This window comes from Eretmochelys imbricata, chromosome 9, assembly GCF_965152235.1.
Source record: "Eretmochelys imbricata isolate rEreImb1 chromosome 9, rEreImb1.hap1, whole genome shotgun sequence".
Taxonomy (NCBI): Eukaryota; Metazoa; Chordata; order Testudines; family Cheloniidae; genus Eretmochelys; species Eretmochelys imbricata.
Window position 1 is genome coordinate 39,884,651 of NC_135580.1, and position 27,521 is coordinate 39,912,171.

At 41.5% G+C, this 27,521-nt stretch overlaps 1 protein-coding gene across 1 annotated transcript in view; it reads left to right on the forward strand.

The window, feature by feature from the left end:
* The first annotated feature begins 6,630 nt into the window (after positions 1 to 6,630).
* SPSB4 (splA/ryanodine receptor domain and SOCS box containing 4) overlaps positions 6,631 to 27,521 on the forward strand; it is a 108,361-nt gene continuing 87,470 nt past the window's right edge. Inside the window, exon 1 of the mRNA XM_077827212.1 lies at positions 6,631 to 7,324. Coding sequence (XP_077683338.1) covers positions 6,631 to 7,324 — 694 coding nt within the window. The remainder of the gene's footprint in view (positions 7,325 to 27,521) is intronic.

Sequence of the window (27,521 nt, forward strand, 5' to 3'; positions counted from 1 at the left end):
AATCCCCTGCTCCAGCCCTGAGCCCCTTCCTGCATCCAAACTCCCTACTGGAGTCCGCACACCCTCCTGAACCCAACCCCCTGCCCCAGCCTTGAGCCTCCTCCTACACCTCAAATCCCTCATCCCTGGGCACCCCGCGACCCTAACCCCCTGCCTAGAGCCCCCTCCTGCACCCTGAGCCCCTCATTCCTGGCCCCACCCCAGAGCCCTCACTCCACTCCAGCCCCAGCCCAGTGAGTGAGTGAGGGTAGGGGAGAGCAAGCAACAGAGGAAGGAGGGAATGAAGTGATGGGGTCGTGTTTTCGGAGAAGGGGCGGGGCAAGGGTGTTTGGTTTTGTGAGATTAGAAAGTTGGCAACCCTACTTCCAGATTCTGCAATAAATGAGGCAGGGGTCCTACAGACAACAGCAATCTCTTTCACTATTCATTTGCAGTGCAAATCCATCCCATGCACTGAATGAAACAGGGGTCCCATGGAAGATGTGGTTGTAATGATTACAAACCTATATTGTAATGCATATGCTCAAAGGGGTTACACTGAGGTTGCAAGGGCAACCTTAATTCATAACATTTCCTAAATTTTGAGTGCTTGATTTGCGACCTGAATAAAGTTTTCATCCTTTTTCACGTGTGTAATATTTAATGCTAACTGATCCAGAATGCAAGATTATGTGCCTATAAATTATGAATCAGTACGATCCATTGCTAGTACTGTACAAGAGCTATGTAAAAATGCTGCAATGGAACCTACACATGTTGCAGTAACTTCAAAATATCTGTGTAATAGAAAAATTATAGTGCAGATTGTCTCCAAGAAAGGACGTAAGACTGCATCACCATGTGAAAAACCTAAATTTTTCTAGTATAGGTGATTAAATGTAACAGCGTATTTTTTAAGTCTTCAATTTTCCATTCAACTGCTCCAGTCCAGTGGTATTTGATTAAACAAACATGCCTTCCGCTGGCCTTGTGACATAGGCTGCCTCACAGTAATAATAAAGGGAATGACTTTGTAGATATGCAGAATTGTGTAACAGAGCAGAAGTAACATGTTAAGGCTGGTGAGAGTAGGGAATTGCTGGAAGGATGAATTTGAGCAGAACCACTAAGTTAGTGCCCTTCACAATCTTTGGAGCATCAGTAACAGCAAGATTGTAACATGGTTCAATCCTGTGTCCTTTTTAACCCAATGGTAAAATGCGTCCGGGTAAGATCAAATTATTTAGTATCAGTATGAGGTTACAAAAAACACTGTTTTAGCCCAATAAAAGAAAAGGAGTACTTGTGACACCTTAGAGACTAACTAATTTATTTCAGCATAAGCTTTCTTGAGCTACAGCTCACTTCATCGGATGCATACTGTGGAAAGTGTAGAAGATCTTTTTATACACACAAAGAATGAAAAAATACCTCCCCCCACCCCACTCTCCTGCTGGTAATAGCTTATCTAAAGTGACCACTCTCCTTACAATGTGTATGATAATCAAGGTGGGCCATTTCCAGCACAAATCCAGGGTTTAACAAGAACGTCGGAGGGGGGAGGAAAAAACAAGGGGAAATAGGTTATCTTGCATAATGACTTAGCCACTCTGTCTGTATTCAAGCCTAAGTTAACTGTATCCAATTTGCAAATGAATTCCAATTCAGCAGTCTCTCGCTGGAGTCTGGATTTGAAGTTTTTTTGTTGTAATATCGCAACTTTCATGTCTGTAATCGCGTGACCAGAGAGATTGAAGTGTTCTCCAACTGGTTTATGAATGTTATAATTCTTGACATCTGATTTGTGTCCATTTATTCTTTTACATAGAGACTGTCCAGTTTGACCAATGTACATGGCAGAGGGGCATTGCTGGCACATGATGGCATATATCACATTGGTGGATGTGCAGGTGAACGAGCCTCTGATAGTGTGGCTGATGTTATTAGGCCCTGTGATGGTGTCCCCTGAATAGATATGTGGGCACAGTTGGCAACGGGCTTTGTTGCAAGGATAGGTTCCTGGTTAGTGGTTCTGTTTGTGTGGTATGTGGTTGCTGGTGAGTATTTGCTTCAGGTTAGGGGCTTGTAGGCAAGGACTGGCCTGTCTCCCAAGATTTGTGAGAGTGTTGGGTCATCCTTCAGGATAGGTTGTAGATCCTTAATGCATTGGAGGGGTTTTAGTTGGGGGCTGAAGGTGACGGCTAGCGGCGTTCTGTTATTTTCTTTGTTAGGCCTGTCCTGTAGTAGGTGACTTCTGGGAACTCTTCTGGCTCTATCAATCTGTTTCTTCACTTCCGCAGGTGGGTATTGTAGTTGTAAGAATGCTTGATAGAGATGTTGTAGGTGTTTGCCTCTGTCTGAGGGGTTGGAGCAAATGCGGTTGTATCGCAGAGCTTGACTATAGACGATGGATCGTGTGGTGTGGTCAGGGTGAAAGCTGGAGGCATGTAGGTAGGAATAGCGGTCAGTAGGTTTCCGGTATAGGGTGGTGTTTATGTGACCATCGTTTATTAGCACTGTAGTGTCCAGGAAGTGGATCTCTTGTGTGGACTGGACCAGGCTGAGGTTGATGGTGGGATGGAAATTGTTGAAATCATGGTGGAATTCCTCAAGGGCTTCTTTTCCATGGGTCCAGATGATGAAGACGTCATCAATATAGCGCAAGTAGAGTAGGGGCGTTAGGGGACGAGAGCTGAGGAAGTGTTGTTCTAAGTCAGCCATAAAAATGTTGGCATGCTGTGGGGCCATGCGGGTACCCATAGCAGTGCCGCTGATTTGAAGGTATACATCGTCCCCAAATGTAAAATAGTTATGGGTAAGGACAAAGTCACAAAGTTCAGCCACCAGGTTAGCTGTGACATTATCGGGGATAGTGTTCTTGACTGCTTGTAGTCCATCTTTGTGTGGAATGTTGGTGTAGAGGGCTTCTACATCCATAGTGGTCAGGATGGTGTTATCAGGAAGATCACCGATGGATTGTAGCTTCCTCAGGAAGTCAGTGGTGTCTCGAAGGTAGCTGGGAGTGCTGGTAGTGTAGGGCCTGAGGAGGGAGTCTACATAGCCAGACAATCCTGCTGTCAGGGTGCCAATGCCTGAGATGATGGGGCACCCAGGATTTCCAGGTTTATGGATCTTGGGTAGTAGATAGAATATCCAAGGTCGGGATTCCAGGGGTGTGTCTGTGCGGATTTGATCTTGTGCTTTTTCAGGGAGTTTCTTGAGCAAATGCTGTAGTTTCTTTTGGTAACTCTCAGTGGGATCAGAGGGTAATGGCTTGTAGAAAGTGGTGTTGGAGAGCTGCCGAGCACCCTCTTGTTCATATTCTGACCTATTCATGATGACAACAGCACCTCCTTTGTCAGCCTTTTTGATTATGATGTCAGAGTTGTTTCTGAGGCTGTGGATGGCATCGTGTTCCGCACGGCTGAGGTTATGGGGCAAGTGATGCTGCTTTTCCACAATTTCAGCCCGTGCACGTCGGCGGAAGCACTCTATGTAGAAGTCCAGTCTGCTGTCTCGACCTTCAGGAGGAGTCCACCTAGAATTCTTCTTTTTGTAGTGTTGGTAGGGAGGTCTCTGTGGATTAGTATGTTGTTCAGAGGTATGTTGGAAATATTCCTTGAGTCGGAGACGTCGAAAATAGGATTCTAGGTCACGACAGAACTGTATCATGTTTGTGGGGGTGGAGGGGCAGAAGGAGAGGCCCCAAGATAGGACAGCTGCTTCTGCTGGGCTAAGAGTATAGTTGGGTAGGTTAACAATATTGCTGAGTGGGTTGAGGGAACCATTGCTGTGGCCCCTCGTGGCATGTAGTAGTTTAGAAAGTTTAGTGTCCTTTTTCTTTTGTAGAGAAGCAAAGTGTGTGTTGTAAATGGCTTGTCTAGTTTTAGTAAAGTCCAGCCACGAGGAAGTTTGTGTGGAAGGTTGGTTTTTTATTAGCCCAATGTTACTCTTGTTTTGCACAAAACTAAGTAAATACCAAACTTGCATAACATAATAATCGTACCCCTTTAATTATATCTGAAACTGAAATAGGTACATTGTAACAATTTCTAGTATAGGCAGTGATGCAGGTATAGCAATGCTTGTTATTGGTATGATATAATTCTTGGTGCATTGGGAGGGAGTTATGCCCATGGTCTACTCAGGTACGTCACCTCTGGGGTTTCCAGTGCTAGCGTTAGCAGGTTAAACCCCTGCCCCTTTGCTTTGAGGAGTGCAAGCAGCAATATTGTGTATGCACTGCACTGGTGAGAAATTCCTCTCACCGTGCCCACAGAAAAATTACAATAGTCCTGTGTTTTGTGGGGGAGACTTTTAAATCCGGGATTTAGATGCCCATTTCCCATAGAAAATTCAATGGGATTACTAACTGCCCTTTATGCCTTCTGATATTGTCCTCCTTATTTCAGATTGTATACATCTTTTAAGTTCTTGTAACAAGGCACGTTTTATAAACAACCTAAGCAGAATCGGTCTGCTCAGCAGATCTCCCAGGAAAACACTTAATTAACCATATTTGCTCTTTAATACTAATATTCCATATTTTTACTGTCAATATTTTTATCTCCCTCGAGCCCATTAGCACAGATTTGAAGTATAAAATCTTTCTCACTGGCCCAACTTCTGTGCTCTCACAAGCATGCCCAATTCACACAAAAGTTGAAGTGTGCATGTATCTGAATTTGTCCTGCTGGCTGGAAAGGTACTTTTTAATTTTCCCAGCTCCTCTTTATGGTCTTGCACTTCAGTATTAGCAGATTCCATGAATCTTTGTGGTCTTTTTTTGGTTTCCTTTGGCTCAGCGAGTAAGCTTTCTAGCAATGGAGTTGACATTTTGGGTCTGGTGTCAGTCTTTATTGCATTCACTGAAAAATACAGAGCTCCACACAAGAAAAAAGAAAGGAAGCATTTCCCAGCATATTTTCATTAGCCATGAGAGTTCTCTTTATTTTATTCATTAATGCTAGAAAGTTTACAGGTGAATAGCGGCACAGCAATGAGCGCTTAAGTGCTGTAAGAAGTGGTTTGGTATCTCTTTGAAAATACACTTGTAAGGGAAATATTTCTGCTATCGGGAATGTTACAGATTGGCTGCTCCAATAAGTGAGGAAAATTAACTGCATTTAAAAATACCCAAAAAACAAAAACTACTTTTAGTCCCCGTTCAGAACCAGCTGCAACAGAAATTACACTGGTTCCATTTTCATGAGATAGAAAAGGGAGAAAAATCAGTCTCCTTCCCTTCTTCTGTCAGCAAACACCAACCATCAGGATCTCCATAATATAGCAGCATTCCAGTCCTTGGGTTATTGGTTGACTGGTCCACAGCTGTTGGTAAAACAGAAATCTCAAGTCTGTATACAAAGTGGTACAGCTCTTTGGGACTGAGACCTCACAGTAGAGACATCTCTTGGCACTGTATCAATTAGCCACTTAATTGGCTGCCTTCCACTCCTATATTTATAAACCTTCTCATCTTTGTGCTCTGATTGGCTCAAGTCTCCAGAGTGGTGTGACCTGGCAGTCGTCTTGCCTACAATGAAACATTCCTATACAGCTTTAGAAACAGCTACTGAGCATGTCCATTAACCTCAACACCCTCTTTTAAATATATTTGGACTCTTCCAGCTCAGTTGCCCTGCCCTGTGCATAGAATACTAAAATCCATGTGTACTTCCCAGTGCTTCTTATCCTTTCTTTGTGCTAAAAATAGTGAAATACTGCATTACATACACTACCACACACATAGCACAAGAGCTTGCATTCTGACCCAGATATCCCCATCGGGGGTGGCTGGCAAAGAGCTGAAATTGCCATGCTTTAGTTTCAATAGCTTGGAGAACTCCAATACTGCATTTATATCCTCCTATTCCCCTTCCGTTTTTGTTCTCCCGCCAAACTCAGTGAAAATAAAGCTTGACAGTTTTGTGCCCTTTTTATTGAAGGGGCAGGGTATGTTAAAGGTAAGCCGTCAAGTTTCACAGCTGTTTGTTACTAGCATTGTTTGTTGCTGTTACAAGATAAAGCCTTGGATTGTAAGGTCATATAAAGACAGGAACAGTAAGAAAGAAAAGGGAGCTCTGACATAGGACCTAGTTGTGAGAAAATGAAACAAAACGAGTAAATAAAAAATCGTTATGCAGCTGAATATGAAGTTAATCCCTATTCCTGGGGAATAATATATGCCTTGTACAAGACATTATGGCCCTGGCTAGACTAAATGGGTGGAAGGGCAGAAGGTGGAGAATGTCTGTATCCTATTATGAATTGGAGGAAATTACTGTCTGTATTCTGTATGCTGGTGGGCTCAGAATATCCTGCTGGCAGTCTGGTTAGTACTGCAGGACAGAGAACAAAAAGCAGAGAAATGTTAGTTCTTGTTGTTGTTTAAAATAACCTAGCTGGGATAAGAAGAAGTTTTCAAAAATGTTTGAGAGGATAAACTGGCTTTCTTTAATTAACTGAAAATTCTCGTTTTTCTTTCAGGAGTGTTTTTTCTCTGAAACCATTGCTGCTAAAAGGCTCCAAACGGGAGAAATAAATCCAGTCTGCTTGTCGAGTCCCTGGCTCAGTGTGAAAGTGCTTTCATGAGGTAACATTGGGCCAAAGTCAACCTTTCTTTCTCCTTTCTGAATCTGCAGCCGAGAAATGGGCCAGAAAATCTCAGGGAGCATAAAGTCTGTGGATGTGAGGGAGCCCCCTTATAGACCTGTTAAACGAAAGCTGAGGGGACCAGATTTTTGCAAGCCTGCTCGCCTGGACATGCTGCTGGATATGCCCCCTTCCCAACTGGAGGTCCAGTATAAACATGCTTGGAACAATGAAGATCGATCTTTAAATATTTTTGTAAAGGAAGATGACAAACTAACTTTTCATAGGCACCCAGTTGCCCAAAGCACAGATTGCATCCGGGGCAAAGTTGGCTACACAAGAGGCCTACATGTCTGGCAAATTCACTGGCCCACTAGGCAACGAGGAACACATGCTGTGGTGGGTGTATCAACAGCAGAAGCTCCATTACATTCTGTAGGATATACATCATTGGTTGGTAGCAATAGTGAATCATGGGGCTGGGATCTGGGACGTAACAAACTTTATCATAATTGTAAAAACCAACCTGGGGTGACGTATCCTGTTTTTTTGGAACCAGATGAGTCTTTTGTACTCCCAGACTCCTTATTGGTAGTTTTGGATATGGATGAAGGAACGCTTAGCTTCATTGTAGATGGACAGTATCTTGGAGTGGCCTTCCGAGGACTGAAAGGGAAAAAACTTTACCCTGTAGTCAGTGCAGTTTGGGGGCACTGTGAAATTACAATGAGCTACATCAATGGACTTGATCGTAAGTGTTATCAAACATATGCATTCTGATATCTCAACTTTTTCCAAACTACTTCTTTTTATTTAACTTTCTTCTTAACCCCTTCTCATATTGTAAATGGAGAGTGCTGGACAGAGGACCCCTGGTTGCTGTTAGTAAATACCCTCTATAAAACTATCCAACCTGATGAAACCCCTTCCCATTAACTTCTGTTCCACAGACAGCAGCGTGTGGCTGTGGATTGTGTCAAAATATCAACCCAGGTCCTAAGACCTTTTTTTTGAATCCTGTAGAACAAATTACGATCTCTCTAACTTATTTTTGGTTTTCTGGCATAGAGAACGTCTGGAAATCTCAGTCTTGCAAAAGTCATTTTATTTCAGTAAAATGGGCAGGCTGGGAAAATATCCAGAAAGCTTTTAATGCATTTTCATTGTAAAGTTCTGGTTTATTTGAAATTAATATATTTAAGATATTGAAATTTAAATGATTTGAAAGTGAGTCCCTTTTCGTATATTCTTGACAGATTACGGCAGAAGATGAGTTACCCTCTCTGAAAATGAAGTTTAATATTCTTCTTTAGCTCTGATTTTGAGGCTTGATCATGAATTAACAAACTATCCAGAACAAGGACCGTATGATCATATAGGCTCCTCCGGTGGCAGTGCAAGGGAGATTGGCTTGCAAATCACAGCCTACCTCCAGGTTTCCTTGCAGCTCCGGGAGCAGAATAAGCCCTATACCCAGTTTAGCAAACATCTACTGATGCGCTGGCACAGCTCTACTGGGGGCACTGTGGGCGACGAGCGTGCGTGGGGGTTTAGAGAGTAGATGCAGCCGCTCTTTGAAGCCTGCTTCACTCGTGTACTGTGTGGGTTGGAACAGACAGGCCACTCAAGGTGGTAAGGGGCACTTTCTTCTTAGTGGTTCCCATGGCTGTACAATCTGGCCAGCAATCTGGCCCTGAACCATGAACGTAAATTCATAGTGTGTGTGACCGAAATAGCTAGCTGGATAAAAGTTTGTTGGTCCTGGAACTTTACGTTGTGAATCAGACTATTGGCTATTTCTTGTAAAGAAGAATTTAATAAAAATTGCACGCTCTCTCTCACTCACACACAATAATTCTGGGAGGGACATATCCCTTTAGATTTGCTTCAAATGGGATAGTCTAAATTCTCTCCACCAAAAGTAATTCTCTGCTCATTAGCCTTATATTTGATGTGTGAGCTGCTGTAAAATCATAATTAAAGAGCTTGACCCTGTTTAAGATTACCTTTTAACACATATACATAGCACTCTCATCGGGGAGAAAAACTTATCAGCAGAACCCTTACAAGCATACTGCGGCTAAAAATCAAATGAAACTTTTGAGTGCCTTAAAAGGAGGAAGAGTAAAGGATCAAAAGTTCTGTAGCCATTAATTTGAAACCTGGAAAGAGTTCTTTTTGACAGTGTGCTATAACAACTTGGCTTTCTTCTTTTTATTTTTGGAAACTGAATAAATACAAATTCACTGCAAACATGCAACTTGTTTTGCATGTTGGCGATGTCACATAGATAAGCAAAATCTCAGTATCTGTTGTGTTAAAGCAGAGGTGGGCAAACTACGGCCTGCGGGCCCATCCTGCCCAGCCCCTGAGCTCCTGGCTGGGGAGGCTAGCCCCCGGCCCCTCCCCCGCTGTCGCTCCTCCCCTGCAGTTATACCCGCAAGGCTTGCATCTGCCCACCTCCCAGGCTTTACAATAAGCCTGTCCTGCTGCTCTGAGTGGCATGGTAAGGGGGCGGTTGGATGGGGCGGAGGTTCGGGGAGGGGGGCGGTCAGGAGATGGGGGTTGCTGGGGGGGTCCCGTTGTGGGGGGGAGGCAGGGAGCAGGGGGGGTTGGATAGGGGGTAGGGTCCTGGGGGGGGGGGGCAGTCAGGGACAGGGGTCCCGGGAGGGGGTGGTCAGGGGACAAGAAGTGGGTCGGGGGTCCCAGGGGGCCTGTCGGTGGCAGGGTTGTGGATGGGGTCAGGGCAATCAGGGAGCGGAGGGTTTGGATAGGGGGTGGGGTCCCGGAGGGGTGGTTGGGGCGGGGGATCCCGGGAGGGGGCGGTCAGGGGACAAGGAGCAGGGTGGGTTGGATAGGCCGGGGGCTCTGAGGGGGGCAGTCAAGGGGTGAGAAGTGGGAGGGGACCAGGCAGTTAGTGGAGGCACAGCCTTCCCTGCTCGGCCCTCCATACCATTTTGGAAGCCCGATGTGGCCCTCGGGCCAAAAAGTTTGCCTACCCCGTGTTAAAGTCAGTTATGTTCCACTGTGTGCATTTTAGCTATTTTGTGGGTTACTCAACTGAGTACCAAAAGACAGAAAGAAGGGAGAGGATGTCTACAAGTAGGAAGAAAGGAGGAGGCAGAAAAAAAATAGAAGGTACAAAATGGATAAAAAACAGGTGTTATGGGTTCCCCTTGGGGTGCCACCTGGAACTGGGGTACTACTGAACCCTCTGACTCACCAGCCTGGGCTCCCCCTCTCACTGTGTTGCTGAGACAAGCTACAGACCCACTCCCAGTCCTACACTTCCACCAGCATTCACACAGGTAGGGACACACCCAGCTGCACTTACATGCAGGCTCTCTGACCAGCCGTTGCATAGACCAACAATAGACAGTCTACAGCCAAAATAACCACCAGCTTCCCAGCCTTAGGATCCTAGAGTTGTATCATACTGCTCTGGTCAAAACCCTGACCAGTATGAATTTATTATCCAGTTTGCCTCCCCTTAATGTGGAGAGGAAATGCAACAGCCCCTGTCCCTTGAGCTAAGATTTCCAAGCACTTCACTTCAAATTTACGGTTTAGATTAAAACATAAAATAAGTTTATTAACTACAAAAAGATAGAATTTAAGTGACTGTGATTACCTAGTAAATAAACAAAAACACAAACTAAGCTTAACATACTAGAAAGATAGGATTTGAAATGACAATCTCTCACCCTGACTGACAATACAAGCAGGATTGCAGATTCTCAAGGCACAAGCTGCACTTGCTTTGTAGCTTGGGATTCCCCGGTTTTCATACACAGGCTAAAAATCCCTTTAGCCTGGGTGTTCCTCAGGTGTTTCAAGGAGTTTTGCTGTGTGGAGAGTGATGAACAACAGATGTTACTCCCTGCCTTGCATAACTTTAGCATTTGGCCAGAGCCCTTTTCCCCCCTCTAACCCCCCTCCTTTTTTTTTTCCTTCAAACTTGGTTCCTAGACCATTTTGTAGAAAAATAGTCATCCCAAAATGGAGTCCAGAGTCATGTGGCCTGGTCACATGCCCTTGCATGTCTTGCTGAGTCATGGCAGTCATTTCAGGCTGTCTGGAGCATTCTCAGGAAGGCTCACCAGGTAGGGCATAAGGCTTCTCCTAAGATGTATTGTTTTCCCTAATGGCCCATTACCTTGAATAGGGCCTTCACAGCCAGCTATCTAGGCCAGAAGCATTTTTCCTAGTGGGTTCTGCCCAGGTGTAACTACATTTGAAATACTGATACATAGTCAATATTCATAACTTCAGATACAAAAATGATACAAAAAGAAAAGGAGTACAGCTCACTTTATCGGATGTAGCTCACAAAAGCTTATGCTCAGATAAATTGGTTAGTCTCTGAGGTGTCACAAGTACTCCTTTTCTTTTTGCGAATACAGACTTACACGGCTGCTACTCTGAAAAATGATACAAGCACACAAATAGGATAATCATATTCAGCAAATCATAACTTTTGCAATGACCGCTTCTATACTCATCTTGTACAAAATGCATCATAATTATGCCATAATCATATAATATCACTATGAAGAATATGGTGTGCAGTGTCATATCTGGGAAGAGGTAATTCAGTTACACCATGCTAGATAATTGTGGTCTATAAAATGATAGAGGAGGAGAAGAAATAATCCTCCATCCTGTTTCTTGAGGGATAATCTTCTGGACTTCCATTCACTTAAAGAGAAAATCTTTGATCTTTTCAGTGGCATGGGAAAGCTCTTTTAGGTTTTAGGAAGTCAATGGGTGGATTTTCAGACCTTTAACGTGGGTCAGCACAGTTAAGGCTAATTTTAAAAATAGACTGGATTAGGAGTATATTTATCTAGGCCCAAAAATTTGGCTGATTGGTGTAATGAAGTTTACTGCTGGCTAGGCGCCGACTAACTCAGGGTGTTTCTGATCACAGGTTCATAGTTCTATCCCTTTTGGAGAGCTAGATCTTTTTGTATATTTTGATAATTTTTCATATTCTCAAGATTCAAACAGGCAGATCTCCTGGGTATGGTGACATGCACCCACTAAATACACAAATCAAGTGGCTTTACGGTAAAGTCCATTTTTACATTTTTATTTGTTTTATCTTCTGAAGTGTCCTGTTCACAAAAGTGCTCTGAATACTTGCTGTTCAGATGAGGATTTTAGAATCCTCCAATGCCCATATAGCACAGTTGCTTAGCAAAGAGTGAAAAAAGGAAAAGGAATAAAGATGGCAGATTAAGTGATGGATTTACATATTTGTGATAAACGTCTGTTCTTGTCACAGTGGCACAAATTTGATCTGGACCTTGGGCTTTATACATCATTATTCTGATAGTGATGTGTCCTAAAGAAAGAAGACAACTCTGCTCTGTGAATCTTTGTGACCTGAATATAACAATGCTCTCTCTGATTGTAGTGTTTATCTTTCTGTCATCTTTGAATATGGAACATAGTACTGTAGGTCTAAAGCATTGTTCTTCTCCTCCTGTCCCCATCTGATAGTATTTCATTACTAAATGCCTATGCCTCCCTGCCCCACGATCTCAGCATGGAAAGCTTGTGAAGAGGGATGAGGAGAGTGGCCAGAGCATGCTACTCTTTGGACATCTTTACCTGGAGGACAGTTGCCAGCTGATGCTGGTTGCCAGCTGGTGCATAATGGAACACCCATTTAAGCTGCTCTAGCCTTGGACTGGGAAGAGACTCGGGGAACCATAACAGGCTGTCTGATTGTCAGTCCCCCACTCCCGTTACACTGAGTGGGTGTTGAGTGCAACGTAGGATCTCGCACATGATGATCTCTTCTCCCCGCTTCGTTAAACAGAGCTGTTTTATTAGGAATGCAGATTTATTCAGTTTTTGATCTCTTGTTTAATGGATTTTTCATTCAATTATGTATTTTTCCGGTACACACTGCTGATATATAGGGTGCCTTACCTTTGCGTATGGTCAGGCCAGATGGCTACAGGAGAGTGATGGAAGGCAGATATATTAGCTCCAGGTTAAGTAGGTCCCTTTTTCCCTAGAGAAGGTTCCAGAACAATCAGGAACTTTCTGGAAACAATTAAGGCAGACAGGCTGATTGGCTGCAGGTGTTCTAATCAAGAAGATGCTAAAATCAATTAAGGCAGGCTAATCAGGGCACCAGGGTTTAAAAAGGAGCTCACTTCAGTTTGTGGTGTGCGTGCGAGAAGCTGGGAGCAAGAGGCGTAAGACGTTGAGAGTGATAAGGTGTAGTACTGGAAGACTGAGAAGTACAAGCATTTATCAGACATCAGGAGGAAGGTCCTGTGGTGAGAATAAAGAAGGTGTTGGGAGGAGGCCATGGGGAAGTAGCCCAGGGAGTTGTAGCTCTCATGCAGCTGTTACAGGAGCCACTGTGGACAGCTGCAATCCACAGGGCCCTGGGCTGGATCCCAAAGTAGCGGGTGGGCCCGGGTTCCCTCCATCCCCCCAACTCCCTGTTTGATACCGGAGGAGTTGAACTGGACTGTGGGTTCCACCAGAAGGGAAGGCCTCTGGCCTGTTCCCCGATCCACTAGGTGAATCAGCAGAGACTGTGGGGATTGTTCTTCTTTTCCCCATGCTGGACAGTGATGAGGCTAACTGAGTGAATGGCAGGTTTGAGCCATGAAAGTGGCCAAACTGAGGGCTGCTGTTAACCTCTGAGGCGAGAAAATCCACCAATAAGCGTAGGACCCACAAAGGCATAGGAGGAACTTTGTCGCAATACACACACACACACACACACACACACACACACATTATTTTCAGATGTTAGAACATGGCTTAATAGGCAAAGTTGCTATGTGATGTGGTGTTCAGCTGTTCTAAGTAGGGCTTCATCTACTTTTTCTTCAGGGAAGTTTTATAGTTAAAACTCTGTAATCTCCTAACTGCAAATAAATTTAAGGGATGGAAAACCTAAAGATGGTCTCCATAATGGTTCAAAATTGCTTCAGCTTTAACTGTTAAAATATTTTCCTGAAACACTGCCAGGGATGACCCCTGGATTTTTGTGTATTCCTGTTTATAAAGACTAGTTTAAACCATGAGAGACAGGTTCTGATATTTGGGTTTGGTAAGCTCTTTGAGGTGGTTGGGCTCTAGCATCTGATTGAAAGACCTTGGGTATAGGTTAGCAAAAAAGTGTGTCATTGAAGGTGAACAGTTTTAATGTTTCTTTTTGTGTAATCTAGTACAAAAGCAGATTGTAAAGTAAATGAACATCAGGATTCTAAACAAAGTCTAGCTAAATTGAGAGACCTTTAATTGGCAACAAACGTAAAAATTAAATAATTTTTCCCTGTTTTCCTCTTCAATTCCAGAGACTATTTCACTTTTTTTAATTAAATGCAAGAAGAAGGGGTGCCAGTGCTTTCTGGACAGTATTTTACCCCAACAAGAACACATCCTTCTTGTTGCCACATTCAGTGCAGTGAACTTTACTCTAATTGGTTATCAAGTAGAGGTGGGCGATTCGTTAAGGAAAACATTTGGGTTGGTTCCAAAAATGTTCAAAATTTGCAAACAGATTGGAAGAGTCCATTCTAAGCCAGTGAACTGTGCTCCACTCAATTTGAATTTGAATCCCCATTTCCTTCCTCCCTGGTGAGTGGCCGAATCACCAGGCTCTGGAGTCATTCTTTTCTCTCTTTCTCGCATGTGCATAATGAATATATATAAGTATCTGAACAAGTGGAACATCTCAAATAAGAGAGATTGAGAGTAACCCACCTCAGAATAGCTTGGTGGTTAGGATGCTTACCAAGGAGGAGTAAGATCTGAGCTCAAATCCCTGCTCCAGAGTGGAGATTCAAACCTTGGATCTTTTTATGAAGGATTTACTCCGTTTGTTAGATTAAGCATAGGCAAGCTTGGTCAGTCTAAAGGTATATCTACACTGCAATTAGACATCCATGGTTGGCCCACACCAGTTGACTCGGGCTTGCGGGGCTCGGGCTAAAGGGCTGTTTAATTGTGGTGTGGACGTTTGTGCTCGGGCTTCACCTTGGGCTCTGGGACCCTCCAACCTCGCAGAGTCCTAGCCAAGCCTTAATGTCTACACTGCCATTAAACAGCCCCTTAGCCAGGCTCTGCAAGCCTGAGTCAACGGGCACAGGCCAGCTGGTGGATTTTAATTGAAGAGTAGCCAGATACCCTAAGGGGCCTTATCTGAGACATGAAGCTGTTCACAGCTAATGGTGCAGGCAGACATAAATATTCTTTAGTTACAAGCTCTCTACCTTGCTCTAGACCTCAGACTGCTCAAATGCATCTCATTGCTCAGATGGATTAGGGGGGTCTCCCTAAAAAAGGTACCTAAAGAAGAGGATGCTTCTATAGCAGTGGCGCAAATAGATTCTTATATTGCTCAGTGTGTCTCTCCCAGAAGGCAAATGTTCAGACAAATGGACTGCATAAAAGCTACAGCAGCTAGGGGAATGATAACTGAGCCTGAAGGCCTTTAGCATGCTGATATAGTCGGGGATCAAGCTCAAGTTTATTTGCAGTGAAATATATGCTGACAATCACTTCCTATAGTCCAGTGGTTCTCAACCAGGGTCTGGGGCCCAGTGGGGGGCTGTGAGCAGGTTTCAGGGGTCTGCCAAGCAGGGCTTGCATAGGGCTTCCTGGGGCCCAGGGCAGAAAGCCAAAGCCCCACCACCTGGGGCTGAAGCCAAAGGCTGAGCAACTTAGCTTCACAGAGCCCCCTGTGATGTGGGGCCCCAGGCAGTTGCCCTGCTTGCTATCCCCTAATGCTGGCTTTGTCTTTTATATGCAGAAAAACAGTTGTGGCACAGACAGGCCGTCTGTTCCACAAAAACAGTTTTTAAGTTCCAAAAAAAAATCGACTCAAATTTGGGATAAAAAAAACAAACCAAATTAACCCCAAAGCTGTGAACAGTACAACTGTACAAGAGAGAAACTGCCCTAACATCTTTGTTCCCTCCTGGATCTTTCCCCTCCAGAATTCCATGTGTACTTAAACTGAAGGTTTTGTAGATCTGAGAGTTAAATGTACAAGACTTCTGGGATGTTTCTTCATTTAGGGTTGAATCACATGCTTTAAGGTTAGATAATTTATTTGAAATTGATTCATTGGAAGTTCTGTTGCCAGAATTCAGGGAATTCAATTACTTTGAAATGTTATCAAGTAAACCATTAATGTGGTGATAGTATGAATATTTGGCTCTTCTGTTTTTTATGGGGAAAAATCTCCATTAATTTACCTTGTACAGGTTGTAATGACTGTCATAACAAGTATTGGAATTCAGACATCTATGCAGGTAAATACACACAGTTGGTGAGAAGTGTTTTGTAAATACAGAAAGCCTCTAGGTATTCAAAACCCACCTCTGAAATTCTCACATTTCCAAAATACTTCTGTGGGTAAACTCTGAAGGGGCATTGATCTTTTTTGAGGTCTCTAATAATGTCTTGTGCATCTCAGAAAATATGCTAATATTCTCTAATTCTCATAACTGATAGACATTATTCGATATATAAAGTGGGGCATAGCTACCTCCACCTTTATTGGTTCACTCCCCCAAAGAAACAAAGCTATTAATAAACATTTGTGCATGCTTCAAACTCAACACCTACTGTGACTGAACAGGTGGAATAAAAACAATTGCTTAACTATTTGTTCCTTGAGTCAGTCTTCTGTATGCTACAACATGGTTGCTATGAATCAGAGCAAGCATAAAGAGTAGTAGTTAGTGTTTTTAATGACCACAGCCAGCTGCTCCACATTAGAGCAGCTCCCAGGTTATTCTGGAGAGGGAAAGGGCAGAAAATCAGGGAGCCACAATTTGTTTTTTGGTTTTCATGATCTTTCCCCCCTCCCATTCAGAGCTGCCCTGGGTGGCTGTGGGAAGGGAAGCCACCCTTTGCTATGGTTTACCCTAGCTCAGATATAACTATTAGAGGTTAGCAGGTGCTCACAGTGCTTCCAGTTCCCCCAAGAATTGTTTCAGGGCTTGGAGGCAAACCCATCGGAGGCAGAGTCCACTGCTATTTCTTTAGCAATGGGGAAGATTCAGACATTTCAGTTTTAAAATTTGCCGTGTGTGTTCTTGAGGTTAAAACCTTCAGTTCCCAATCAAATGCAAATTCCTCCTTTACACATTTGTCCTGAAGAACACCAATAGAGCAGGGGTTTATTATGACTGCACCTGGTCCTTTTAGTTTTTTTTATTTTTAGTTTGTTTTAACTGAAAACACTGATCTGTCAGGTTATGCAGCATGAATATTAAATATAGAATGTTATAAAGATACCTTTGTAAATGTTATAAAGGTATCTAAGCCGAAAGGCAAAATTGTCAATGTGCAGAAGCATTCCTCACAGGCAATTGGAGAATGAAGTGATAGTAATTAACTAGCTAGCATTGTGAAGAAACAGTCTGTTTTTTTGGATAAATTTTTAAAAAAAGGCATTTGCAATTCTTATTATGCAACTAATTGGAATTCTTCTCCACAAACACATTTTTCTTCTATAATCCCAATTTTGCTGACAACTTCTAATTTTCACAATAACCTGAATCCTTATTTTACATTGTCAATAACATTACACCACTGTCTGCTGGTTTGAGGCAAAGAGCCAATCACCTTCTACCTCTCCCCATGACAGTTCCTTCACAGCCAGCTTCACTTTCCCAACCATCCAAGGTCCTCTTTGGTCTTCCTTTTGTCCCTCTGTCTCTTTATTTTCCTTTCTTCCCAGTCAGTGCCTCCATCTTGTATTCTCTTGAGCCTATTCATCCTCTTCTGCCTTCACCTTTCCCATGCTACAAAATATATTTAAAAACAAAAAACATTAAAAGACTATTATTGGCATTACAAAGGCAAGCACTCAAAAGTTAGGTCTCCTGTGGAACCTTAACTCGCCCACCTAACCCGTTGTGCGTATGCATTATGATACAACCTTTAATTACATGATCACATACTATTTTGTCCACAGGACCCTTTCATCATTCAGCGTGCATGGGCAGACCTGTTTTAGGGTTGAGTGAGGGTTGTTTAGTAAAAGAGAGTGTTGCCTGTAGGGCCCCTGCCTAGTCTGTAGCAAAAGTGGGAAGGTACGTAGAGACTGAGGCAGCACATTGCAGAAAGAGAAGGGATGGTGTCGCGTTTAAGGCAGTTAAATGCTGCCCAGGAGAATTGGATTCTCTCCTGTCTCTCCACCAAAAACGTCTTTTGTGATGCTGGGTAAATCACTGAAATAGACCTCTTCACATATGATCACTAACTGTATTCCTAATTTTCTGGTTTCCTGACTTGAGACCTTGGGGACTGCTTTGCAGAAGTGCTGAGAAAAGCGCAGCTTCCATTGATTTCAGTAGCAGCTGTGAGTGAAAATATAGCATACTACGAAAAATCAGGCCTTGCGCTCTCAAATTGGGCACTTGAAACTTTTGATCTTAATGTATGTGTCTCCCATGTGTAAAATGGGGACAATACCACTTGTAATAATTAGGGCCTTATGGTCCTACCCGCCCCCGCCCCTTGTGAGCTCAACTGTGGAAAGTGAAATAAAAATTTAAAAAATGTTTGTTACTCACAACATATGTTGATAGGAAAAAGTACTGGAAGGAGACATTATATTGGCTTAACTAAAAGGCCTACTAAGATAACTCACAGAGAGTTGAAATAAGGTCTGGTGAACCAGAGGACTCTGGGACCAGAAATCAATGGACTAAAACTGGTGTGTTGGAAATTTAGGCCTAATTTGGTGGACAAAATAGTAAGGGGATGGGCTATTCTGCTCACCACTCTCTTTTGGGGTCCTTTTAAAGAGAGACATCAGTGGGAAGATCAAAACGCAGACTGGAAAATGGATGAACTGGAAGGAGCCAGCTTCACCATCATGGCTGCAACTCCCACCATCTCTTGGGACTCCAGGTTCCATTGTGACAGTGTTGTACTTTAATTGTCTTTATCCTGAGAGATGACCTGTCTGGAGTGAACCAGAGAGGGGGACCCAAATGACATCACCACCTGTACCAGCTCTGGCTAAATCCTGAATATCACCTAGGATGGGAGACTTTGGTCCCTATTGTCACCTCTCCAACCCACCTTCATGTGTCCTTTCTCCTTCCCTCACCTTACTTTCATTCTTTTTTGTGTGTGCACACCTTCTTAATGAGAGTCTGGCTTGGCCAGCAAAACCAATCTCTTTCATAGCCCCTGTGATTAGAGGGGCAGATAAAAGCAGTGTCCTAAATAGCCCACTGGTGGTACAAGTTTGACAGGTCTTGGAACAGTTGAAAAGACTCTGTGCTATGCCTGTATTTCTCCAACAGTGAGGTTCCAAGTCAGAGTCACCCGGAGACAGAAGCTGCATTCTCTCTTTGCTCTTCCATTTTGTGTGTGTTTCTCTCCTTTTGCCTTAAAGGAAGCAGATCTGAACTTTCACAATAAAAGCAACACCATCTCCACAATATCTCAGGGTTTGTCCACACTAACAACTAGACTGCAGGAAGGTAGGGACTTTGGATCTACCCCACCTTAGCCTGCAATGGTCTAACCGCTCATGTGCACCTTGCTGATGCATGTTAATAGTTAATTAAAATGCTTTGGGCTGGTCTCTTTTCAAAGAGGGCTAGTTCAAAGTACTCTAATCTAAAGAACTGTTGTTGGGCATCAGCAGGGTGCCCATGAGCAGTTTGATCTCAGCAGACTAATGGGGTAGATTAACACTCTTGCTTGCTATGGTCTAATTGTTTGTTTAGACAAGCCATCAGTTAACATTCTCCACTTCTCCCACCCCCATTGCCAGTTATTACCATCTTTAATACCATCATAAAAACTGTCCGTTTTTCCTACAGAACCTCTCTACAGCTAAAGGGAAAGGGATAAAGGGATATTGTTAAAATGAACCTTACTTTATCTTTCAGTTGCTTTAACTGTTTTTCTATAATGTAGGTCATTATGAAGATTTTTAATGCTGTACTTGCCAAGCTCTCTACTCAAAATCCTGAGCCGTGTTTAACTGGTTAGCACTGTACAGTAACACCTTTCACTCTCTGGGCCCATTTATTCCATCAACATTAACACCACAAATCCCCTCACCTCACAGAGGCATTGGGAAAATAAATTCATTAATAGCCATGAAGCAGTTGAATACTGTAGTGGCGAGTGTCCTAGAAAAGTTTGAGAAGAAATTTAGTAATTCAGTCTTCAGAACAGCATTTCAGTAGTGTGCAGTAAATAAGGCATGAGTCATACTGCAAAATGAGGATTAAAACAAAGTAATGACTAGCACCACATTCAATGTGTACTGTTTGTTCAGTGTTCTGAATGAGGAAGGAATCCTTTGGGGGGGAAAATAGTATGTGATCATGTAATTAAAGATTGTTATATGATTTCATAATTTTTGTAACCTTCATAATCCCAGATTTTAGAAAAAAATCCGTTTCTTTTGTTATCACTTGATGCAGAGGAAGCATTTGATAGAATATAGTGAAACTTTAGATTTCAAGTCCTGTCACATGTTGTTGTTGTTTGTTGTATATATTCTATGTATGATTTACTTCCAAAAAACAATATTGTCTCTGTACTATTTAAAAATGAATAAGAACATAAGAATAGCCATACTGGATCGACCAAAGGTCCATCTAGCCCAGTATCCTGTCTTCCAACAGTGGCCAGTGCCAGGTGCCCCAGAGGGAATGAACAGAACAGGTAATCATCAAATGATCCATCCCTTGTCACTCACTCCCAGCTTCTGGCAAACAGAGGCTAGAGACACCATTCCTGCCCATCCTGGCTAATAGCCATTAATAGACCTATCCTCCATGAATTTATCTAGTTCTTGTTTGAGCCCTGTTATGGTCTTGGCCTTCACAACATCCTCTGGCAAGGAGTTCCACAGGTTGATTGTATGTTGTGTGACGAAATCCTTCCTTTTATTTGTTTTAAACCTGGTTCCTATTAATTTCATTTGGTGACCCCTAGTTCTTGTGTTATGAGAAGGAGTAAACAACATTTCCTTATCTACTTTCTCTACAACAGTCATGATTTTATAGACCGCAATCATATCTTCCCCCAGCCGTCTCTTTTCCAAGCTGAAAAGTTCCAGTTTTATTAATCTCTCCTCATATGGAAGCCATTCAATACCACTAATTATTTGTTGCCCTTTTCTGAACCTTTTCCAGTTTCAATATATCGTTTTTGAGCTGGGGCAACCACATCTGCACACAGTATTCAAGATGTGGGCATACCATGGATTTATATAGAGACAACATGATATTTTCTGTTCTATTATCTATCTCTTTCCTAATTATTCCCAACATTCTGTTCACTTTTTTGACTGCCGCTGCACATTGAGTGGATGTTTTCAGAGAACTATCCACAATGACTCCAAGATCTTTCTTGAGTGGTAACAGCTAATTTAGACCCCATCATTTTATATGTATAGTTGGGATTATGCTTTCCAATGTGCATTACTTTGCATTTATCAACATTAAATTTCATCTGCCATTTTTGTTGCTCGGTCACCCAGTTTTGAGAGATCCTCTTGTAGCTCTTCGCAGTCTGCCTGGGTCTTAACTATCTTTAGTAATTTTGTATCATCTGCAAATTTTGCCACCTCACTGTTTACCCATTTTTCCAGATCATTTATGAATATGTTGAATAGGACTGGTCTCAGTACAGACCCCTGGGGGACACCACGATTTACCTCTCCATCAATAAGCACATTAATTTTCCATTTCACACAATTTCTTATAGTTAAACAATTAAGTTAAACCTCTTACACTAGATCAGCCATTAGAGGTTATTAGACTACTTCCAGATTTGTAAGCAAGTGACTTTTGTCAAGATTTCTCTCCCTCAATATCCGGCTACTATCTATTTTATTAATACTAGGTTGGTACCCTTTGGAAGAGAGCAATTTTAACATGGAGAAATTCTTTAATTTGGTTTCAGAGTAGCAGCCGTGTTAGTCTGTATTCGCAAAAAGAAAAGGAGTACTTGTGGCACCTTAGAGATGTGCATCCGATGAAGTGAGCTGTAGCTCACGAAAGTTTATGCTCAAATAAATTGGTTAGTCTCTAAGGTGCCACAAATCCTCCTTTTCTTTTTTCTTTAATTTGGTTGCAGTTCTGCACTTACCTGGCAGGGCTAAGAGTATGTATACACTACAGAGCCTGTTTTGGCATAGCAATGCTAGCATAGCCCCCTAGTATAGACACAACCTACACCAACAGAAGGAGTTTTTCTGTTTCAGAAATGCTGCTTTCCTGAACAAGGTTAGCTACATTGGCAGAAGCCCTCTGCTACCATCATTGCATCTACCCTGGGGTGGTGGTGGCGGCATAGCTGTGTCGGTCAGGAGTGTGTTTTTTCACACCCCTGACTTATGTTGCTATGCCGGTATAACTTAAGTGTAGACCAAGCCTAAAGATTCATACTGTTACATATTTCAGTGTGCTGCTGGATTCTGCAAAGGAACCTGATACATTATAAGCTAGTCTTGTATTACACTAAACATTGTGAACAAATTGGTAGTTAGAGTTTTGTTTTTCCATCTTTATAACCAAATAGAAGAAAAGGCATTTTTAGGTAGTCCTGAAACTGAAAGGGGGGGGGTGTCACTAAAAAGAATGGGAAATTGGACTAATTCATCAGGCATAAAGCAGTGCATCAAGCTCTAGATTCTATGTTTTGAAGAAAATGTGGCTTTAAATTAATGTATTGGCATCTAGTTGAAAATTATTTTGGAATTGTCGTCTAATCCTTTGGTAAAGAAAAAGAATAGATGATTGGAATGTGGCTGGCAAACCTTTGTCGTCATATCAGAGAGGTTAATTGTGTCTATCTCCCTGCCCAGTTAACTAAACAGAATTTGATTGATTTGAAAGACCATTATCAACTTCAGTATGAAAAGTGTGAAATGGCTCATTTCAAATGTCAGGGTTCAGGAGGACGAGGGCACTTGAGTATCAGTTAAGGAGTTCAAACTGCTCAAGTGTGTGCTGTCAGAGATGGTTGCTAAGTGATTTTTTTCCCCAGGGAAAAGGATGGCTAATAATTCTCTATAGTTGTAATTAATAAGGTTATTTCTTCAAGTCACTGGAATTAATTATATCTGAGGGCTAACATCTCTTTCTTGATTTCATTACTCAGTTATTCTAATGGACCTCATTTATTCACTGACACCTTATGTTGTATTGTAACTGGCAAAGTTGCAGAGCTGTAGGTTGAATTAAAACCAGTGAGGCACCAACAAAGCATTACATGAAGGCTTTTTTATAAAAATCTCACTATTGTGTCATATAAACTATCAAACATGACTAGGAAATTTACTCCTGAGGGAATTCTGTGTCTTCAACGCAGTCATACATGCTCTTCTTGAAATCTTATTCTCCCTTGGCTTCCGTGACACACTCTCCTCCTTTTTCCGTGGGAAAGCAGAGACATTTTCAGGGGACATGAATTCTGCACACACGCAGTAGTACAGAATTCCTCCCAGGAGTAGCAATTTCATCACTTTATTTGTAAATTGTAATCCCAGTTTGAAGATCGATATGTCCATTTCAGTAGGCAAAGTTGATATAATACGTGCAAAAGGTGCAAAAAGCTATTTAATTTAATTTCAGTGTTTCCAATGTTTAAATAATTGCCATAACCAAGTTACACTAGAAATGATCAACAGTGTTGGAGTTTAGCTACAGAACTTCCAGGTTGTATCTTTCATATAGTGTAATCTTTTGCCATCATGAAGTGCTGAAGCTCTGTCTTGAACAGCTGGTGTTCAGTTACAGCAGGTTGTGGCATAATACCAAGGTTGCTTATTAATTCTTTAGAACATACCATTTTACATGATTTTATGGATATTCACCAATACTGCGTGTCATGGTTTTCCAATTCTATGTCTTCACAAATACAGAGATATATCCTGAGAACAACAGAGGAAACATTTTAAATCCTTCAACTAGTTCTTAAACTAGTGCTCAGTGCCCTTACAGGCCTTTCATGTGAACCACTCATGAAAGGGTCTCATTACTTTGTTACTTAAAGTGGCCTTTTTGATTGCAATCCCATCAGTTCACAGGGTGTCTTAAATAAGTTAGGAGCTCTTTTCCTGGAACCTCAGTACTAGACAGTGTACGCTAAAGCGGTACTCGAAACCAACCCTTCCTTCTTACCAAAGATCAACTCCAGGCTCTATAGAGCGTAAGAAATTGTCCTTCCATCCTTCTGCTCACCTCCATTGTGCCTCGGAGAGAAATTGTGGAATACTTTGGCTGCCCACAAAGCTCTCAAAATTATCTATTTATCACACTGTTCAGTTCAGAAAAGTAAATGCTTTGTTTGTGCTTTATCATCTAGTGTCAAAAATAAGAAGGCTTCAATTTTTTTCCATTTCCAGGTGGCTAGTGTAATAGATCTCCAAAGCATACAAGTCAAAAAAAAAAATGTAACTCCATCTTCCAAAATCAGAGCTCACTACCTCAAAACTGTGGCAACTTCATGGGCAGAAAGATCATATCCCTTATGCAAGAAAATCTATAAAGTAGCCACCCAGTCATCTATTCATACCTTCCCCAGATTCTGCAAGATGGACATCCAGTCATCATCTGATTTTGCCTTTGTTAGACTTGTGCTCCCAATAACTATTAGGAAAGGATTATCCCCTTTTGCATCTGTACATAACTGTTATAATATTCTCTACCCAAGTATCAGGTTTCAGAGTAGCAGCCGTGTTAGTCTGTATCCGCAAAAAAAACCCAGGAGTACTTGTGGCACCTTAGACACAGCTATGAAAAGTCCCAATGTTATATATCTGTGGACCTCATTATAGAGGAAAATTTATCTGTGCTTTACTTTAAAATGTCCTTTTTTTGAGTAATGAAGTCGGCAAATCCCACCCACCCTGAATAGGCTGTTAATTGTGGCAAAATATGGGATTATTAAGTGGAGCAGTTTGTTCGCTGAATTTCTTGCTGTGCAGGAGGATTGTTCTATTGAGTCTTAATACTTAATGCTCCTTGTCCTTAGAGTGGTTAGAGAATTCCTAAACTATTCAAGTGTCTCAGCTGGTGGCTTCTCAGAAGTGAAGGTGTACTGATTGATAGGTCTGGTCTAAGACTCCAGAGAACAGAAACCAGTGAGTCTGTGGCCCTCATAAATCCAAGGGCATTTTCAAGTCAGACACATACATTTTCCTAATCTGGTGATTATTGCATGGACAGACAACAATGTGCACAGGTGCCTTTCCTGTAAGTATCATTGTGTTAGATCCCATGATAGACCCTTGATGATAAAGGTAATGATCCTGCAAAGCTTAGGTGCACGCTTAACTTTTAAGTGTGTGAGTGGTCCCATTGAGCTCACAGGATTATGTACATGCTTAGTTAAGCACATGCACAAGTCTCTGCAGGATCAGGTGCTAAGGAAGACGTGTGTAATATTTCATATCATACCAGGATATACCAATTTCCTTGATGGTATACAGCACGCTAACTTGGTGATTTCTTGGTACCTTTTGTTTTCTGAAAGAAACCATCTTTGATTAAGCAAATTCAGGTGAAAATAACACAGTACTGTATTCCCACAATTTATACTGTTCAGGTTCACATCTATATTCTGTGGCAAACGGTATTTATCATGTCATACTTTCATTTACTTTGTGTATTCATATTTGCATGTATAGCTTGGGAAATCTAATAAAAAGAGCCTGCCTTCTACTTCCAGCATTTTTTTAAAGTAGCTGTACATATTTGATAATGCTGTCCTTACATATTTCACTGGTTCAGTTCATTCTGAATTCTTCAAATTCTTGGCGAAGCATCATGGAGAAGAAAATAAACTGCTCTCTCTTTGCATAGCTTCAGCAAATGGACATCTCAAATACATTTAGCAGAGACCAGTTGTGAGTTTCACTTATAGCCTGGTGATTTTTCCTTGTCAGTTTTTTTATTCTGGCTACCTCAGTCTCTACTTCAGTGTGAGCATGAAAGTATGCAATCAGCTTTCAAAAATACATTCCTGTGCATATCAAAACTGCATAGAAGAACAGATGATAAAAAGACAGTTTTAGAATGAATATGTATATACATTTTCTAAAAGCGATGAATTAATGTTTTTAACGAATCTATTAATCTATACACAAACAATTGTAAGTATTTTTATTTTACAAATCATTGTTCATATGTTAAAGTTAGAATAGTCTTTTCAGAGGAACTTTCCAACAGACATTGAAAAATTTAAAACTCAGCTTTAGCACACAGTGCAGTCTTTTAAATGTTTTGCTTACAATGTTTTTTTCCCAAGACTGCAGTATTGTAAACAAAATGAACGTTTTAGTAGTCAACCTGAGACCTACTGTAAGTAGGGAATATTTTCTACAGGATATAAAATATCTCTGTAACCAGCCAAACCCAATAAAATATGCATGATCTAGCCACCAATATGATATACAAATGTGGTTTTAAAATAACATAGGAACTGCTGCTCTGAACATAAATGAAATGAAGGTCTTCCCCCCACATTTCCCCTCCCCCAGTAAATTTTGTAAGTAATGCATATACTTTTTCTCTTCAGAGCACTTCACAAACATTAACCAATCACAATACTGCCAGGTTTACATAAATTAGGAACTGTGAAAGCCCCTACAACACAGTATCTAATCATTTGCAAAGGCTGCCACTTTATGAAACAAGCATTAAACATATCAAGTGATTTTTCTGGTGAGTAGATTGGGCGTGAACTTATATGTTTGTCCTTGAAAACATAACCTAGTAATTGCACCATTTGTTCAACTTGATTCTATTGTGCTGCAAACTTTTCAGCAGCACATATTATGTTGAATCAGTAGCTTTAATGTTTCATTTATGGTTGTAGCCTTGGATGCATTTGTTTGATTTGATATATGCTGCCATGTGTGTAAATAATTTGCTGATTTTTAGAGTTATGACCTTTTGGCTTCTGCTTATAAAAACAAGTGAAGGTTTAAAGGTTGAATAGATCAGAGGAAGAACTTCTAAACATCTTGCAAGATGTAATGTCCATTAACTATAGTTCAGTTTTAGTGTTTGGTCATAAAGCTTGCTTTGTAACCAATCTCCAAATATTTTTTGTTAACGACATTGTTGGAAGAGAAAATGGTTATCTGCTTCACTAATTAATAGGTTTTACTTTATTTAAAGAGACACCAACTTTAAAGAAAAATCACACACTTGTCTGAATATCGTTATGAGTAACAACTAATATTACTGCAACTGAAAGATTAGAGAGGAGAAGAAACTTTTTTTTTTTCAATATCATGTTTGCATTTGATAGCACTGTGGTGGTCCCTGGAGTAAGCATGTGTTTAAGTGCTCTGTTGAAGAGGGATGGATTCCAGCATGTGCTTATTACTTTCCTGAATCAGGACTCTTGTGCAGTCGGTTTCCCTGTTTCCCCTCTATAGTTCAAGATTAGTGTCCCTTTAATAGCTAAGTTAGTTAATTGGCTTTTCTTTTAATTTCATTTAGTTCCTTTTTCTAAATACAGTTTCCTAACTGGCTAGCGTATAGGACTTCTCATAGTGACTCACTGGTGTGGAAAGACCACAAAAGTAGTAGAGTACCGCTTTTTCAAAGTGATAAAGTATGTTGGCTTAAACAATTTGTATCAAAACCAGCTGTGGGATCATGTTTCTGAAATCTCTTGTGTTAGACTGCCTTTGGTTTCTAAACCTCTTCCACTTTTGAAAAGGGTCATGTTGTCATCTGTTCACAATCTGCCATGGCTCAGTTTTTGAAGCTGAATCTACCACTGATAAGGGACTCTGACTAAAGAGAATCTTTGGATTTGGTTTTCAGTGGATTTTGAGAGAGGATGCATTACAACTTTTACCAAAATGTATGAGCTCTCACACTGTTAGGACAAGATTGAATTTGTGGGTTCACCCACTGTATTCTCATTAAAATCTAAACCTTCTTTTTGGTATACAG